Source organism: Rattus rattus, chromosome 9 (assembly GCF_011064425.1).
Source record: "Rattus rattus isolate New Zealand chromosome 9, Rrattus_CSIRO_v1, whole genome shotgun sequence".
Lineage (NCBI taxonomy): Eukaryota > Metazoa > Chordata > Mammalia > Rodentia > Muridae > Rattus > Rattus rattus.
Window position 1 is genome coordinate 90,370,694 of NC_046162.1, and position 17,343 is coordinate 90,388,036.

At 44.8% G+C, this 17,343-nt stretch overlaps 1 protein-coding gene and 1 pseudogene across 3 annotated transcripts in view; one reads left to right on the plus strand and one right to left on the minus strand.

Moving 5' to 3' along the window:
- The window catches only part of Crlf3 (cytokine receptor like factor 3), a 36,225-nt gene extending 20,004 nt beyond the window's left edge, over positions 1 to 16,221 (plus strand). The window contains exons 4-8 of one of the 2 annotated variants that reach the window (XM_032912659.1): positions 294 to 471; positions 2,984 to 3,206; positions 4,619 to 4,751; positions 14,103 to 14,215; positions 14,885 to 16,221. In XM_032912659.1, the coding sequence (XP_032768550.1) occupies positions 294 to 471; positions 2,984 to 3,206; positions 4,619 to 4,751; positions 14,103 to 14,215; positions 14,885 to 15,141 (904 nt within the window). In that variant the 3' untranslated portion in view covers positions 15,142 to 16,221. The remainder of the gene's footprint in view (positions 1 to 293; positions 472 to 2,983; positions 3,207 to 4,618; positions 4,752 to 14,102; positions 14,216 to 14,884) is intronic. The other variant, XM_032912660.1, reaches the window with a different exon arrangement.
- Positions 7,418 to 7,946, minus strand: LOC116909168 (annotated as a pseudogene). Its single transcript, XR_004389053.1, has one exon. The product of XR_004389053.1 is annotated as a 60S ribosomal protein L12-like (transcript).
- Positions 16,222 to 17,343: the final 1,122 nt, after the last annotated feature.

The following is a 17,343-nucleotide window of genomic DNA, read 5'->3' on the forward strand; positions in this document are numbered from 1 at the left end:
TGTACATAGCGCAGGCTAACCTTTGGCCTCTGATTCTCCTGTCTGACTCTGGAGTGCCGGGGTTGTATAGCATGTGCTACCACACGGTTTCCAGTTTTTGTCATGCTTATAATTATGGGGGAAGAGAACCTTTGTAATCTAAAGATGAAAGCCTTGCATGACAAAGGCTTCAGCTTCTTACTCATTTGCCGAGGCCTTTAGTGTTCTCCTAGCATGTGACCAGTCTAAAATAGTCCTTGCATCGCCGTCTCCATGGTAAGCTTGTCTAAAACACTTGGGCTTTCTCTCCTCAGCTTACCAGAAGTGCCTTTGCTGGTTGATGTGCCCTGTTTGTCGGCTCAGTTGGACGATTCCATTCTTAACATAGTGAAAGACCACATTTTTAAGCATGGAACAGTAGCTTCCCGCCCACCAGTACAGATTGAAGAGTTAATAGAGAAACCTGGAGGCATCATAGTGCGATGGTGTAAGGTATGTGCCAAATTCCAGAAGTGGTTTCAGCTTGATAGGATTGTGATTGGGGACTTTTACAGATCTTTCTTATTAACTAATACATTTTTCTCTTTCTAAACAAAAATATCCCTGCTATCTGTCTATCATCTATAAATTAATTAATTTAACTAATTTCATGGAAAATGTATCCTATAAAGAGTTCAAGTTTTATTTGTTTTGTGTGCTGGCAGTCAGATCCCCTTAAAGGGGCTTCAGTGAGGCTGCACACAAGTGCTTACTTCCACTTAACACTTAGTGAATTGAGGGCTCCTCCCTTCTGACTGCTGCGAAAAGCCGGAAGAGAATGGTGCGTTTTCAGCACCTTTATCCTTGATGTTTAAGATTTCTGAAGTAAAGGCCTGTTGTGGAGGTGCGCACGTTCAATCCCAGCACTCAGGAAATAGACACAAGTGATTCTCTGTGATTTTGAGGCCAACCTGAACATATAGTGAGTTCCAAACCAGCCAGGACTGCATACTACTCTGTATCAAAACAAAGCCAAAAGTAACGAAATAAATATTTCTGTAGTTTCCTTATACTTGGTATTGCCCAAAATTCTGTTCTTTTTTTTTTTTAAATACGTCTTATATAAATTTGTGTGTGCGTGAATATATTTTTTACATATTCTTTAAATCTGTATGTATGAGTCACTATATTTTAATTAGAAACCATGTGCTAATTAGCCATTTTATCTTGGCTATTGATAAATCATTCAGAGCCAGCAACAGCTCAGTGGGTAAAAGCGTTTGTCATGGATCCTTGACCCAGGGATTCACATGTTGAAAAGACAGAATTGATTCTCAAAATTTGTCCCCTGACCTTTACTTCCATGCTGTGCAGTAGCACAGGAACAAATGTATACATATGTCTTTACCAGTGTACACAAAATGGCTTCTACAAGCTCTTTCCTTAAATGAAATTTTTAAAATTGAAGCCTTCATACAGAAGAGCTAGACATGTGTCTGCTGGATTAAAACAGGACTCTCTCAGTACCCACATTCTCCACTGCTGTCATCACCAAAAGCTCCAACAACAAAAACCCACAATGACTCTACGTATTTCCAGGGGTTTTGCCTGCTGATTGCTTTGTTGTTGTTCGCTGTGTCTTATTTGTTTTATGCTAAAACTTTTGTAAAGTTATGAGATCTCAGTGTATTGGATCTGTATTAGCTAATGCCAGATATTTACCCTAAATGGTTTTGTGAATGGGTTTTGGAGGGAGGGCAGAGCCTTGCTACATAGACCAGGCTAGCCTCAAATCCATCCCTATCCTCCTGTCTGCCTTTCCCAAGTTCTGGGATTATAGTGCAGTTTACCATACTTGGTGTGAATACCTACTTACTTCACCAATACCAAGGATTGTCAGAGTTAATGCCTTGCCCAAATGCTATCTCATTATGGGTTTTCACTGTATTTTCTTTCATATTTGGCTATTCAGACTTTTATTTCTACCTTTTTTTTTTTTTTTTTTTTTTGGTTTTTTTTTTTCGGAGTTGGGGACCGAACCCAGGGCCTTGCGCTTCTTTGGTAAGCGCTCTACCCCTGAGCTAAATCCCCAGCCCCTATTTCTACCTTTTGCATCTTTTCCCTTTAAACTTTGAGCTTGTCATATAGTTGAGGTTGGCGTTGAACTTGCTGTGGAGCTGAGGTTGTGACTCAGTGGTAGAGTGCTTGCCTATGCAAGGTACTGGGCTCCGTCCCCAGTACTGTACACATGTGTGGCCTAGGCTAATTCCAGATCTACAGTCCCTTGCCTTGTTCTTCCAAGTGCTGAGACTATAGCTATATGCCTCTCTGTTCAGCTGTTCTTTCCCTCATCCTCTCTTTTTAAATTACATTGTATTTATTTGTCAGTGTGTGTGTGTGTGTGTGTGTGTGTGTGTGTGTGTGTGTGTGTGTAAGTGCATGCCAAGTCACATGTCTGGAGGGCAAACTCCTGTAAGAATTAGCTTTCATTCTACCATGTGGGCCTTAGGGATTGAACTCAGGTCTCCAGGGTTTGTGTTAGGTACTCTCCTGCTGTGCCAGTTTTGAAACAGAATTTTTTAAAAAAGAACAAAGCTGGTAAGATGGCTAGCAGTTAAAGGCATTGGTTGTGAAGACTGACAAACTGAGTTCAGTTCCTGGAACCCACATGATAGGAAAGAACTGACTCCCACAGGTTGTCCTCTGACCCTCACATGTACTTTGTAGTATGCATAAATATGTGTGCACACATACATACCCCACCAAGAAAGAAGGAACCAGGCATAGTAACATAGCATTGGCTGCCAAGGCAGGAGGATGGCCAGTTCAAGGCCAGCCTGGGCTACATATAGCAAGACCCTATCTCAGGTCAAACAAAATGAAAGGAAAGGAAAGAGTGATAGCATGTTGCCTGTATCTTCCCCCAGAATGTTCCATACCACCCCAGTTCAGCACATGGACCTGTGGGTTGGTCTAGATGCCCTGTTCTGTGGGTTTTACCTAACTTAGAAATCCTTCTCCATAGGTGGATGATGACTTCACAGCCCAGGATTACAGGCTTCAGTTCCGTAAATGTCCTGCAAATCCTTTTGAAGACGTGTATGTAGGTTCTGAAACGGAATTCATAGTGTTGCACATAGACCCCAATGTCGATTATCAGTTCAGAGTCTGCGCCCGAGGAGACGGCCGGCAGGAGTGGAGTCCTTGGAGTGTTCCCCAGACAGGTCACTCCACACTGGTGCCTCATGGTATGTATGTCTTACCTTGTCACACCAGAAACTCCATGGGGTGTAGGAATATTTACTGTCTGTGCGGAGAGTCATATCCACATTTCCTACAGATAATCCTGAATTAGAGACTATGGAACCTGCCTTTACTTAGACCACTCATGTAAATGGCTTTCAGCAGATCTGCGTAGTAGGTTCGCCTTTGGATTCTCAATTACAGATAATCCTGAATTAGAGACTATGGAACCTGCCTTTACTTAGACCACTCATGTAAATGGCTTTCAGCAGATCTGCGTAGTAGGTTCGCCTTTGGATTCTCAATTGAGCATCATCTAAAACCACACACTGAAAATGGTGCCCAGGACAGCGACTTTTCTGGACCCTCATAAAAGTCTTAAAAACTTGAAGTTGGTCTGTTCCCTCCATTACTGATGTAAAGGACATACCCTTTTCCTCTTTTTCCTGTAAGACTTAGGGTCTTGCTGTGTTGCCCAACATTACCTTTTACTCAAGAAGTCTCATCTCAGCTTCCTAGGTAGCTGGGCTACAGCCATGTGCCACATACCTGAGTGTCTGTGCACTTAGTAGTTTAGTTTTTCTTTATTTAAAGATATATTGGGGGCTGGAGAGATGGCTCAGTGGTTAAGAGCATCCGACTACTCTTCCAGAGGTCCTGAGTTCAATTCCCAGCAAACACATGGTGACTCACAACCATCTGTAAAGAGATCCAATGCCCTCTTCTGGTGTATCTGAAGACAGCTACAGTGTACTTATATATAATAAATGAATAAATCTAAAAAAAAAAAGATATATTGGGCTAGAGAGATGACTCAGTGGTTAAGAGCACTGACTGCAGCCCCAGAGGTCCTGAGTTCAATTCCCAGCAACCACATGGTGGCTCACAACCATCTGTAATGAGATCTGATGCCATCTTCTGAAGGCAGTGACAGTGTACTCCTATAAATTAAATAAATAAACCTTAAAAAAAAGATGAATAATTATTTGAGAAACATATTTATTGTGTGTGTGTGCTCATATATTTGCTGGTTCTATGGACACCACTACAATTAAAGGCTGTCATGAGCTGGCTGAAAGAGGTGTTGAGAACTGAACTTTGGGGGTTGGGGATTTAGCTCAGTGGTAGAGCGCTTGCCTAGCAAGCGCAAGGCCCTGTTCGGTCCCCAGCTCCGGAAAAAAAAAAAAAAAAAAAAAAAAAAAAAAAAAAAACTGACTGCTCTTCCAGAGGTCCTGAGTTCAAATCCCAGTAATCACATGGTGGCTCACAACCTTTATCTGTAATGGGGTGCAGTGCCCTCTTCTGGTGTGTCTGAAGGGATCAACAGTGTACTCACATACATTAAATAAATACATCTTTAAAAATATATATATATACCCTTGAAAAGATTGTTATAATTTTGTCTTTCTTTTGGAAGAGTGGACAACTGGCTTCGAGGGGTACAGTCTGAGCAGTCGCAGGAATATAGCCCTCCGGAATGATGCGGAGTCTGCCGGCGTTCTCTACTCCAGCGCTCCAACCTACTTCTGTGGACAGACGCTGACATTCAGGCAAGGAGCCTGGGGAACGCCTGACTTGCCTCTGGCTGTGTGATGGAGTGGGTGGGGAGTGCATGAGTTTGAGTTTGACATACCCCAGCTTTAGCCGGTCACTTACAGTGTCCTGTTTGGCAAAGGTTTTGTTTTTTGTTGTGTTGAGAAAGGGTCTCATCCTACGTAACCCTGCCTGGCCTGGAACTGGTAAAGGCTAGACTGGTCTCAAACTCAGAGAAGTCTGCTTGCCTCTTTCTCCCAAGTGCTGGGATTAAAGCCATGCCCCAGCACACCAGGCTTCAAAACTTTTCCCGTTTCAGTCATCTGTGTCTGTGGGGTTCTATATAAAAGTTTGTTTGTCTCTTTCGCTCTGGTAAGTAGGGATGAGTAGAATACCTCCTAAGTCAGAGGCATGGTGGTGCAAACCTGTCACTGCAGAACTCAGGAGATGGGGGAGTTCAGGATGGCCTCAGCACAGAGCAAGTCCACGTGTGCTGTATAAGACCCTGTCTGTACCACAAAGCAAACTGCTTGGGGCCAAGAATTATTTTTCCCTTTGTCTGAAAAGCAGCTCACTATTATGAGCTCACTATTATGTGTGTGACTGTAAAATACAACCGGAAGCAAGCCTTTTCTACTTCACTTTCCTGTCACCTGCTGTCCCACACAGGAAATCAGGAGGTGCTTTCTTCTCTCTCGTTAGCTGAGCAGTGTCTTCTATGGTCCTACTTCTAAAGAGCTCTTCGTAGACAACCAAAGCCCACGTGTTCGGTTTGGTTTGGTTTGGTTTGGGCTGGTTGGGCTAACTCAGTTTTGGTTGAGTGACTGATGTGGCCTGGTTTGGGCTATGCTTACTTCAGTATAGCAGAATCGCCTCGAAGTCTTAAGTCTCAAGATTATTGAATATTTTTATTTCCTTAAAAATGTTCTTATTTGAGCTGGAGAGATGGCTCAGTGATTAAAAGTACTGACTGCTCTTCCAGAGGTCCTGAGTTCAATTCCCAGCAACCACATGGTGGCTCCCAGCCATCTGTAATGGGATCCGATGCCCTCTTCTGGTGTGTGCTGACAGGGTGCTCGTATACTTAAAATAAATAATCCTTTTTTAAAAATGTTTTTAGTTATATGTGGGTATTGTCGGACACACACTTGCAGGAGTGGATTCTCTCTTCCAACCACGCAGGTCCCTGCTTTTCTGTGTCTGACCAGTGTCTTCGTGTGAACCTGGGCATCTTACCGTCCTCATACGGTAGGGGTTTCTCCTGTTCTGTTTTCGTGTGTGAGCCATGGGAGAACATCTGGAAGTTTTGTCTGAGCCGGTGTGGCTGGGTTTCCCTCACCCCCTCATTTGTACTGACCCCCACTGTCAGGATGCGTTTGTGCTTTGTCTTGCTTTTGACACCCCCTCTTACCCATTAAGTCATAAAGAAAGAATGATTGAGTCACCAGAAGAATGCCAAGAGAGGAGAAAAATGAGTCTCAGCTTTCCACGTCTATGATAAACACTTGAGATAATGGGCTCCCAGAAAAGGCTGTCCCACCCACCTCCCATGCTGTCGCTCGTGATAGGTCGGCTCCATTTCTGTGGGCTGGTGCCAGCCGTTACAGTGGCAGGATTTTCTCCCATCCCGAACAGTGCCGGCTGTGGGCCAAAGCATTGATACTTGTGTCTCTCAGGAGCACAGAAATAATTCTATATCTAATTATGGCAGAACCTGAAACTCAAAACCTACTTATGCCCCATGTAGTGAGTTTTCTGTACTAACACACTCCTGTGTCTGTGACTTTGTGTACAAAAAATTTCATTGGTGAAATTCCTGAAAACCAGGTGCATATGCACACCAACAGACCTTCTACAACCTGAGAGGTGGTGGCCAGTGAGCTCAACTCAGAACAATGATAAATCGTTGCAGTTGTGATCTGAGTGGTGTTTACTCTGTGACATGGTGTGCGCTAGTGCACAGTCTCAGGGACCCAGGCCATGTAGCTGAGAAAGTCCTGGCTTCTGATCCCCTGCTTCCACTTCCCAAGAGCACATGTAAGAGCTGTGCACTACTCTGCTGGCTTATTGATGCTTAGGCCTGAGCACAGGGCCTTGTAAATGCAAGGCAAGCACTCTGCCTCCTGAGCTGTGCAGCAAACCTCATTGTTGTCTAACTTGATAAGCGTAGGTGACCACTTTAGGGGTGAGGAGCTGAGGTACAAAGAAGTTTGTTGTTCCGTGTCTCACAGCTAGTAAGTACCAAAGCAGGAACTGAAGTCCAGAGAGCCTGTCTCCAGAATCCAGTGGCTGTGACTGCCTCAGCCTATGGAGTGTGGGATAGACATGCATTACCACACAGGGAAATGGGCGATCTTAGCCACTGCCTCTCTTTGGTCTTTTTTGTGAGGAAGTAAGTGTGGAGCACTAATGTGGAGTGCTGCAGTCCTGCTGCCGCCTCCGTAGTTCTCTAGTGTTGGTGCTGTAGCTGCATGTCAGGTCTTGGCGTGTAAAGCATTTATTCTTCCACAAGGCTGCCCCCTTCCCTTTCTGACGTTAGTATCTGTTCCTCTCTGTATTTCTTTCTTTTTTTTTTTTTTTTTTTTTTTTGGAGCTGGGGACCGAACCCAGGGCCTTGCGCTTGCTAGGCAAGCTCTACCACTGAGCTAAATCCCATCCCTATTTTTTTTTTTTTATCAGATAATCTTTTATTTAAATATTTTCTTGTTTCTTCTTAATTAGCTGGGCACGCCACTGCACCACTGTTGATGTCATCTATGATGTCATGAGGGTGGTGGCCATCCACATTGCAGCCCACAGACTGTGCGGTACCCAGGATCTCCTTGATAGTTCCAGAAAGTTCTCTGGCCAAAGACTGGTGTCTCATCTGCCGGGCAGTGTTGACAATCTTATCAAAAGTTATGTTTCCACTGTGTTTAATGTTTTTCTGCTTCTTCCTGTCTCTTGGTGGCTCCTTGAGGGCTTTGATGATCAGGGCAGACGCAGAGGGCACCACCTCAGTCTGAGCCTGTCTGCTCTGGATTGTCAGTTTCACTGTAATCCTGAGGCCTTTCCAGTCACTGGTAGCCTTGGCGATGTCATCACCAACTTTTTTTGGGAGATAGACCCAGAGGACTAATCTTAGGGGACAAGGTGAATGTGGCACGGACCTCGCCTCCGGTGCACCTCAAGTACACGACTTTGATCTCATTGGGGTCGAACTCGGGCGGCATGGTGGAGGTGACTGGTTTTGGATGAACCCGGATTCGGGACGACCGAAGAAAGTTGCACCGTTGCCTCCTCCGAGCCGAAAGCCAAAAAGCCTCTCTGTATTTCTTGGTCCTAATGGTGTCTATGGTTTAAATTCCCTCTGTGAATACAAGGGGATATTTGATTGATGACTTGCATACTTGGCAGTGATACAGATTGATCGGATCCCACTGCCTACTGTCTGCTGACTGGTCTGATGGGAGGCTCAGTCAAACTTTTCTCTGACCTCTCCCAGAGAAGCCTCATTAGGGCCACTGGCAGGTGATGAACTAAGACTCAGTTAAGCTCAGTCTCAGGCTGACTTTGCCTGTTGTCATTGAATGTGGACTAAGAATTTTCTACCCTGTTCAAAGGCAGCAACAGTTAAGCCAGAAGGTGATTGGGAGGGGCAGGTGAGTGTCCTGGATGAGGAGCTTAAGGACCAGCTCTTTAGAAGGGCGGCTGCACTCCAGGCACTCCTGTTGTTAGCCAGCTTGTCTTTGCTGGCTTCGGGATGGCTTGCAGGTGTGGCCAACCTTTTGGCATTGTTACTCGGGAGAATGAGCACTAAGGACTGAGCAAGCAGTGCCGTTATAGGAGTCAGGGTACCAAAATCTTATTTAAAGTCAAACTACTTTAAATAAGGATGCAATCTGTGTTGGGATGAATTCATAATTTTCCTGGGCTGCATGTGGGCTATGGGCCACGGGTTGGACATGCCTTGGTAGAGCCTCTGAGGCAAGAAGCCTTGTTTCTGGCTGAGTGCTTAGCCTCTCTGCCTTGGTGCCTGAGTCTGCTGACAGCCCTTCCCCAGGCCCCCCCTGTCTCCTGGCTGGACATTCCTGTTTCCTTTGCTTGCTTTTAACTTCCTGCATCACCATCAGTTTACTCTTTAGTTGTGTGTGTCTGTGCATCTGCCATGTGAGTGCAGGTGTCCTCGGAGGCCAGAGCTCTTGGTCCCCACGAGCTGCAGTTTCAGGCAAGAACAGTACGTGTCCTGAGCCATCTCCCCAACCCCTTATTAATTTTTAAGCTGTATGTTAACCTTTTCCTGTCAGCTGTTTTTTAGTTTGCTTTGTCGTTTTGAGGTCAGGTGTAGTGTATCCCAGGCTGGCCTCAAACTCACTATAAAGCTAAGAATGCTCCCCTGGCCTCCCCTTCCTGCTGCAGAGAGTGAGCATGCCAGCACACTCTGTCTGTGCTGAGCTTCCAAACCGAGCCCCACCGCCTGGTTTTTCAAAGCAGCTTCCTTTGCTTTGGTGCTAACAGCCTTTCTTAATCTTGGAAGCCTTGGGGATAGGCTGCTGCTCTTCCTTTTTCAAGCTAAGAAACAAAAGCACATGGGACCATCGGTCAGCCTCAGATCTTGGAAATGTAGAGTTTGTTACTCCAGGACCTGTGCTTGCAGTGCTGCCTTCTCTGTCCTCGCATCACAGTTTGTCTTCTGTTGCTGTAATAAAACACTCACCAAAGAAACTGGGGACGAAGGATTTATTGCCTCTCACAGGTCACAGTCCCTTAGCGAGGGAAGCGAGGGCAGGAGGTCAGAGGACCCTGGAGTTGGACCCGAAGGAGGATGGGGGAAGACTGTCTTCCTCTTGCTTGCTTAGCTTCCTTTCTTAAGAACCCCACACCCACCTGCTTAGGAACGGTACATCCCACAGCAGTCACAACTTAAAAAAAAACAAATCACTTGTATTTTGAAACAAGTTCTCCCTGCGGTACCCCGGCTGGCTTGAACTTGCAGCAACTGCCTTTCCCCTGTCTCCAGAGTGCTAGTATTATGACAGTACTACTACACCCAGAGGGTAATAGCTGTGAGATATGTGAATTTGATTCAGCGCTTGCTTCGATGCCTCCCCCAGCCCCCAGCCCCAGCCCCCATGATAGATAAGGGTCTTACTTTGGAATTCACTGTGTATCTCAGGCCAGCTTCAGATTTCAGCAATCCTGTTTCTGCTTCCTTGGTGCCAAGATTACATGTGTCATTATACCTGCTCGTTTGGTTTATTCTTATTGCATATGTGTGTATAGACACACACATATGTATGATTTGTGTGTGCTGTGAGTGTAAGTGCACTCATTATAGCATAGCATGCGTGTGAAGGTCAGTGACCACCTTCAGGAGCAGCGTCTCAGCTTCCACAATGTGAGTTCTGTGGATCAGGCTCAGGTTGTCAGAGTTGTGACACAGGCACTTTACCCACTGAGCCTTCTCTCAATTCCTTGTTTCTCGTTTCTGAGACAGTCTTGTTATGTAGCCCAGGCTGACCTCAGACTCTCCTCCTGACTGCTAGCATTACAAGTATTGACCAAACAAACTGGGCAGTGTGGCGCACTCCAGAGGCAGAGGTAGGTCGACCTCTGAGTTGGAGGCCAGCCTGGTCTACAGAGCAAACAGCCAGGACTACACAGAGAAATCCTCTTTCTTGGGGAAAAAAAAGAAAAACAAGTATGCACCAACCATGCCTGGCTTCTTCTTCTGTCAGTACTGAGGATCAAACCTGGGCCTTTCATATGCAGGCAAGGCCTCTGCCACTGAGCTACACCGTGTTTCCTTTTCATTAGGTATTAACATTTTTATCATTTTTGAATGCCTTTAAGCTCAAGGAGATCCTTATTTTCTCTACAGAGTTCCTCTCTGCCATTACCAGGTATATCTTGTTAGCTTCTTATATTCAAAAAGTAGTCTAGGCTGGGGGTACACTCAGTGGTACCGTGTGCAGTTAAGCATGCAGAAGACTAAGTTCGATCCCCAGCACCAAACCAAACACAAAACCGACAGCACAATTAGAGAAGCCCTGTGGAGAAGCTGCCAAGGGGGTATATTTTATATAGGGTAGGGTGTGTTCCTTGGTAGGCTGTCCTTGCTCCAGTTGATGGGCCCACACCCAGGGCAGCATTAATAGCATCCTGGGATATAAGAGAAAAGAAAAGCCTGAAGTTGAGAGGGACACTTTGAAGGGTAGTGTGGGAAGAGCTGGAGGCAGGAAGGAAGATGGACATTATTAAAGTAGATTTTAGTCTTTAAGAAACTTTCTTTTTTTTTTTTTTTCTTTTTCTTTTTTCTTTTTTTCGGATCTGGGGTCCGAACCCAGGGCCTTGCGCTTGCTAGGCAAGTGCTCTACCGCTGAGCTAAATCCCCAACCCCTATTTTTTTTTTTTTAAAGTTGGTGTTTGAGACAGGCACACCATGAATGAGTATCCCTCCAAGCACCAGAGAGGTTAGGGCCGGGGGATCATGAGTTCAAGGCCATTTTAGGCTCCATAAGCAAGACCTTATCTCAACATAAAAGCAAAATGGAGTTAATTTGTTTTTAACTAGGATCTCTGAATCTTGTCTGTTCCTCCATATGCTATGTGGAAAGATACTGCATAGTCCCAGGGAGAGTGCAGCTGGGCTAGGGTTTTGTAGTTTTGTTACAGGGGAACCCCTAGAGGTACAGCAGCCCTGTGAAGCAGGCTCAGATTACAGATATGGGTAATGTCACCCAGAGGAATTCTCCCCGACGCACTCTATTATAGTGTGTGGGAGATACGCTGAGAACTTGCCAGTAGTCACTCCCTGGCTTTTAATTTGTTTGCACAGGTAGGATTACATGAAGTCAGTGGACATTCCTGCCTTGGGTGTTCATGCACAGTCCTGGTTATCACAGAATTAATAGGCTGACTTCTCTGTGTTTCTTAATATCACTTCTCTAAAATGGAAAGCCAGTTCTCTTGATTGACTGCAGTCGTTTGTTTGTTTGTTTCTTTGTCTGTATATGAACCACATTGTCACATTGATCTCTTCTCCCACTCTGGGTGTACTGCATCGGGTATCATAGGGAATGAGGGTTAAGAAAAAGAAGAAATGCCGGGCCTGATATCTTACACTCAGTTCTCAGGAGGATGAAGCAGGGAGACGACCACAACTCCAAAGCCAGGGAGGCTACACAGTTTCAAGTCATCCTGAGCTGTAGATTGAGACCTGATCTTTAAAAGACCATGAGCTGCCCAGTGCTGTTGGTGCAGGCCTTCAATCCCGGCACTTGGGAGGCAAAGGCAGGCGGATCTCTTTACGTTTGAGGCCAACAGTGAGTTTCAAGACAGCCAGGGCCACACAGAGAAACCCTGTCTCAGGAAAGAGGAATGGAACTAGCAGCTGTGAAGATGGTCTATGTAAAGCTGCTTTCCACATGAGCGTAGGAACCTCAGTTTGCATCCCAAGGATACACATGGAAACCAGACATGCACTGTGAGTCCCTGTAATCCCAGTGTCTTAGTTAGAGTGACTGTGCTGTGATGACCAGAAGCAACTTGGGAGGAAAGGGTTTATTTCACACACACACACACACACACACACACACACACACACACACACACACACACACACACACACACACAGAGTTTCAAACAAGATAGGAGGAGGCATGTTTACTCAGTAGCAGCTGAGTGATACTAGGACTAACATCTGAGCAGACTAAGAAGCAGAGAACAGGGTTGGGGATTTAGCTCAGTGGTAGAGCGCTTGCCTAGGCGCAAGGCCCTGGGTTAGGTCCCCAGCTCCGAAAAAAAAAAAAAAAAAAAAAAAAAAAAAAAAAAAAAAGAAGCAGAGAACAGGAACTGTTGGAGTTTTCAAGATTTCTCCATTCCCCCCAATTTTTTTAATCTGGACTGAGGTGATGCCAAACAAGTAAAAGACTCCTCCTTATTTAAATTTCATAAATATTCTCACTAGAAGTGATGCCTTTTGGGTTTGTCTGTTTCTGTTGTTTTGGAGTTTTGAGACAGTGTTTCTCTTTGTAGAGCTGTCTGTCTTGGAACTCACTGTGTAGCCCTCGCTGGCCACAGTCAAAGACATCTGCCTGCTTCTGTGTACCCCTTGCTGCCCTGAACTCTAGGATTAAAGATGTGGGCTCCTGCGTCTGGCTTCCTGGGTGGTTCAAAATCCAGTCAGGTTGACTACATTAAACATCACTGAACAGATGTTGGGTTTTTGTATTTTTTTTCCTTTGTCTCTCATTTGTTTTTAATTTTAAGTTTGTCTTATATGTGTGTGAGTGCTTTTGTCTGGGTGCTGTGTGAGCGCAGTTTCCATGGAGACCAGAAGAGGGCTTTGGATCCCTAGAACTGGAGATAGAGAAGTTTGTGGGCTGCCATGTGGGTACTGGGAATTGAACTTGGGTCCTCTGGAAGAGCACCCAGCCAGTTCTCTTAACTACTGAGCCATTTTCCTGGACTCTAAAAGATACTATTCTGTACAACACATGATTCTATCATGTATTTAAAGCTGCATGGCATATAAGTTCTTAGTCATTGGCTACTGTTATTTGGAAAATGTTAGTTGGGATAAAATTGGTCCTTTAAACGTAGTGACTGGGGGCTGGAGAGATGGCTCAGTGGTTAAGAGCACTGACTGCTCTTCCAGAGGTCCTGAGTTCAATTCCCAGCAACCACATGGTGGCGTGGTTTTGCCAGCGGCGGGTAGTTTCTGGGACTGTGTGATGTTTGGAATTCTGGGAACAGAGTAGATAATGTAGAGCCCTGATAGGTGAGATGGGTGAGTGGTGGTCATTAAGGGGGTTGGTTGCCTTTTGTTAGTAATGGTGCCCAAAGGAGAAAGTCACTAGATTTAGGGATCTCTGTCTCTCCTCCCTCTATCCTCCTTTCTCTCCTGTCTAGTGATACACAGTGAATTGGGGATGGGGGTCAGAAAGAAATTAGATTTCAGTGATCTCCGTCTCACCTCCCTCAATCCTTGTTCCCCTGTCTAGTAAAAGTGGGACAGAGGGACAGATAAATACGGGGGAAAACCCAACAAAGTAGCAAAGGCTACAAGCAAAGAAGAAGCAAGAAGTTAGATTCATAGATGTTTGTCTTCTCTCTCTCCACACCTCTAGTCTATTCTTCTGTCTTTCCTAGCTAGTGACAGGGAGTGAAGCCTGGGGGATAAAGGGTGGGAAAACAGAACTGACAAAGCAGCAAAGGCCAGCTACAGGTGCAAGATACTGAACTCCAGTCCCCTGAAGGGCAGCACGTACTCCTCAGCACTGTCCCCTGAAAGGCAGCACGTACTCCTCAGCACTGAGCCATCTCGCCCATCCCATGTTACATTTAGAAAGAAAGAAAGAGGAGTGACCTTTCTACTTCAATTACAGAGTTGAAACCGTGGGACAGCCAGACAGAAGAGACAGTATAGGAGTATGTGCAGAAAAGCAGAATGGCTATGAATCTCTTCAGCGGGACCAAGCCGTGTGCATCAGCACAAACGGTAAGACACCGTGACTGTGCCCCTCTTTTTTTTTTTTTTTTTTAAGATTTATTCATTTATTATATATAAACTGTCTTCAGACACACCAGAAGAGGGCACCAGATCTCATTACAGATGGTTGTGAGCCACCATGTGGTTGCTGGGAATTGAACTCAGGACCTCTGGAAGAACAGTCGGAGCTCTTAACCACTGAGCCATCTCTCCAGCCCCCGTGACTGTGCCCTTAAAACAGATCACTAGCAGGAGCTGACCGGAAGGCCGGCTCCTTAAGGTCTAAGGCACCAGACGGCACATTGCAAGCCCACAGAGGAGGGAAGCAGCCAGCAGTCCTACCCACGGGCACGCAGACTCCTTAGGGCTGTGAGCTGGCCTTTGCTTCACCTGTGGGGATGGGGGTTAATCTCTATTTAAATAATTATTTTTTCTTTTTTTTTTTTTTTTTTTTTTTTTTTTTTTTTTTTTTTTTTTGGCTGGGGACCGAACCAGGGCCTTGCGCTTTGCTAGGCAAGCGCTCTACCACTGAGCTAAATCCCCAACCCCTATTTAAATCATTATTAACAGACAGTTTTCTGGAGTCTTTTGCTGAACTAAGGAGGTGGCCCTTCAGTAATCTAGAAGCGTTTTAATTTCTCAGTCATTGCTCAGGTGATGCAAACTTTAACGTTTTAGGTGCAGTCTTTGTCAATGGGAAAGAAATGACCAATCAGTTGCCTGCGGTTACCTCTGGCTCCACTGTCACGTTTGACATCGAAGCTGTGACTCTAGGACCTTGTAACAACAATGAAGGCGGGAACATCAAGCTCCGGGTGACCATCAGCTCCAGTAACCGGGAGGTGGTCTTTGACTGGCTGCTGGAGCAGTCCTGTGGCTCTCTCTACTTCGGATGCTCATTTTTCTACCCCGGATGGAAAGTGCTGGTATTTTAGCATTTGCAGGGCTTGGCTTTGGTGTGAGGGTTTGCTGTTTCTGTCTGCAGTTCTGTTGTATCTGACTTTGAAAAGGTGAGCTGACCTCTCTGTCCATCAGGGATGAAAAGTGTTGCTGGGTTCACATTGTAAGATTTCAGTAACAGATCAGTGAGCTGACCAGGGTGGATAAAACCATAGTTCAGTTTTGTTTTTAGAACAAATACCAAACTAGCTTTAAAAGTCTGCATACTTTTTTCCACTGTTCTTCCTAAAGTTGGTTGTTAAAACAGAAAATGTCACATTAGTATATCTTCATCAAGACTGAAGGCCAGAAGTAAACAACAGAAGACAGCAGGAGGCCAGGCTTCTGCAGTGCTTGTCCACTCCTGAGTGTTTTTGCTCCTCCCACGTCCACTCTGGGGAGTGCTGACTTTACTGCTGTGCTCAGTACACTCCGGGTCTGAAAAGCTTAGTGAGTTCTGCACTTTTACAGTGTCTGAGCAAGCATCTGTGATAGCCAATGTTAGCATCTCTTTTTTTACTGGCAGCAGTGACACAAGATAGGGCAGAAGGTCTGTATTCCTGCAGGTGAAGCCACTTATGGAAGAACACAGCAGTGTTAGCCAGGTCCCGTGTGTACAGCACACCCCATGCACATCCTGCCTCAGCTGTGCACATGGCCTGTGCGGAGTGTTAAGTCAGTGTAATGTCAGGTTGAGAAATGGTCTTTTAGTGGACCAAAGAAATAAAGGATAAATACTTGACCTACTTTTTTTTTTAAAACTTAAATTTCTGTAAAATATTTATTTGACTTACTTAATATGTAAAAAATTGTGGTCTTATTATACCAACCTTCAGATAATTTTTAATGTGAATTTTTGTTTGTTTTTGCCAATAGTAAAAAAAGAGTGGAAAAGCAAGTGTGATATTTTTGTAAGATAATTTATTTGGGGATTCATGTTCCCACTCTGACAATCATGGCCTTTCCTCCTCCCGTTTTATGTCTACGTAAGTGCCCTTTCTCATGTTAAGTAGAGGTTCTAGAGGACGTGCCTTATCCAGCCTTCTGAAATAAAATAAAATGAAAAGTTAACAGTATGTACTCTGTGGGGTTTTTGTGAGTATTATGAGTCCAATCTTAATATACTTTTTATTAGAAATTTAATAGAAAAAAAAGGTCTGCCTCCAAGCATTTCTCTTAGTTATTATTATAACTTATAAAAGGCTGCTTATAGGGGCTGGGGATTTGGCTCAGTGGTAGAGCCCTTGCCTAGGAAGCACAAGGCCCTGGGTTCGGTCCCCAGCTCCGAAAAAAAGAACCAAAAAAAAAAAAAAAAAGGCTGCTTATATATTCTGTTTACATTCTGTATCTCATCTCATACCAAGTACAGTGCCTTACAATAACATGTGTGTAATACATGTTATAATATATAATTGAATGAATGGAGATGAGGTATTTTGTCCACACAGCTTCATTTCTTTTTCTTCATTTATTAAATGTATATTTAATGTGTGGAGGGGTCATTCGTCCTTTCTTTCTTCGTTCGTTCGTTCGTTCTTTCTTTCTTCCTTTCTTTCTTTCTTTCTTTCTTTCTTTCTTTCTTTCTTTCTTTCTTTCTCTTTCTTTCTTTCTCTCTTTCTACCCATTAGTTTGTCTGAGACAAGAATTCTCCTATTTTGAACTCTGGAGCTAACTTACTGCTGTTGTTTGCTGTGAACTGTAAGGTTTTTTTTAACCACATGAACCCCTTCTGTCCAGTGGATGATGCTGAGAGTCTTTGGGTGATGACACAGTGAGAATGGGTGTTTACTCTGCTGCCTGCCAGGTGCCAGGTGCTGTTCTGAATTTGCAAAGGATGCTGTCTTGGTTTGCATTTTACTGCTGTAAAGAGATACCATGACCAAGGCAAGGCAAGTCTTAAAAGGAAACCATTTGATTGTGTCTGGCTTACAGTTTCAGAGGCTCAGTCCATTATTTACATGGTGGGAAGCATGGCCATGGGGCAGGCAGGCCTGGTAGTGGAAGAGCCGAGAGTTCTACATCTTGATGCAAAGGCAGCCATGACAAAGTGACTATCTCCCTACGTTAGTCACGACCAAGAAAATGCTGCTAGGTGTACCCACAGGCCAGTCAGTTCCTTGGTTGTGATTCCCTCTTCCCAGGTCTCTAAATTGATGGAAATTGTACCCAGAGAGGATCCAGCTGGCTGCATATTGTGG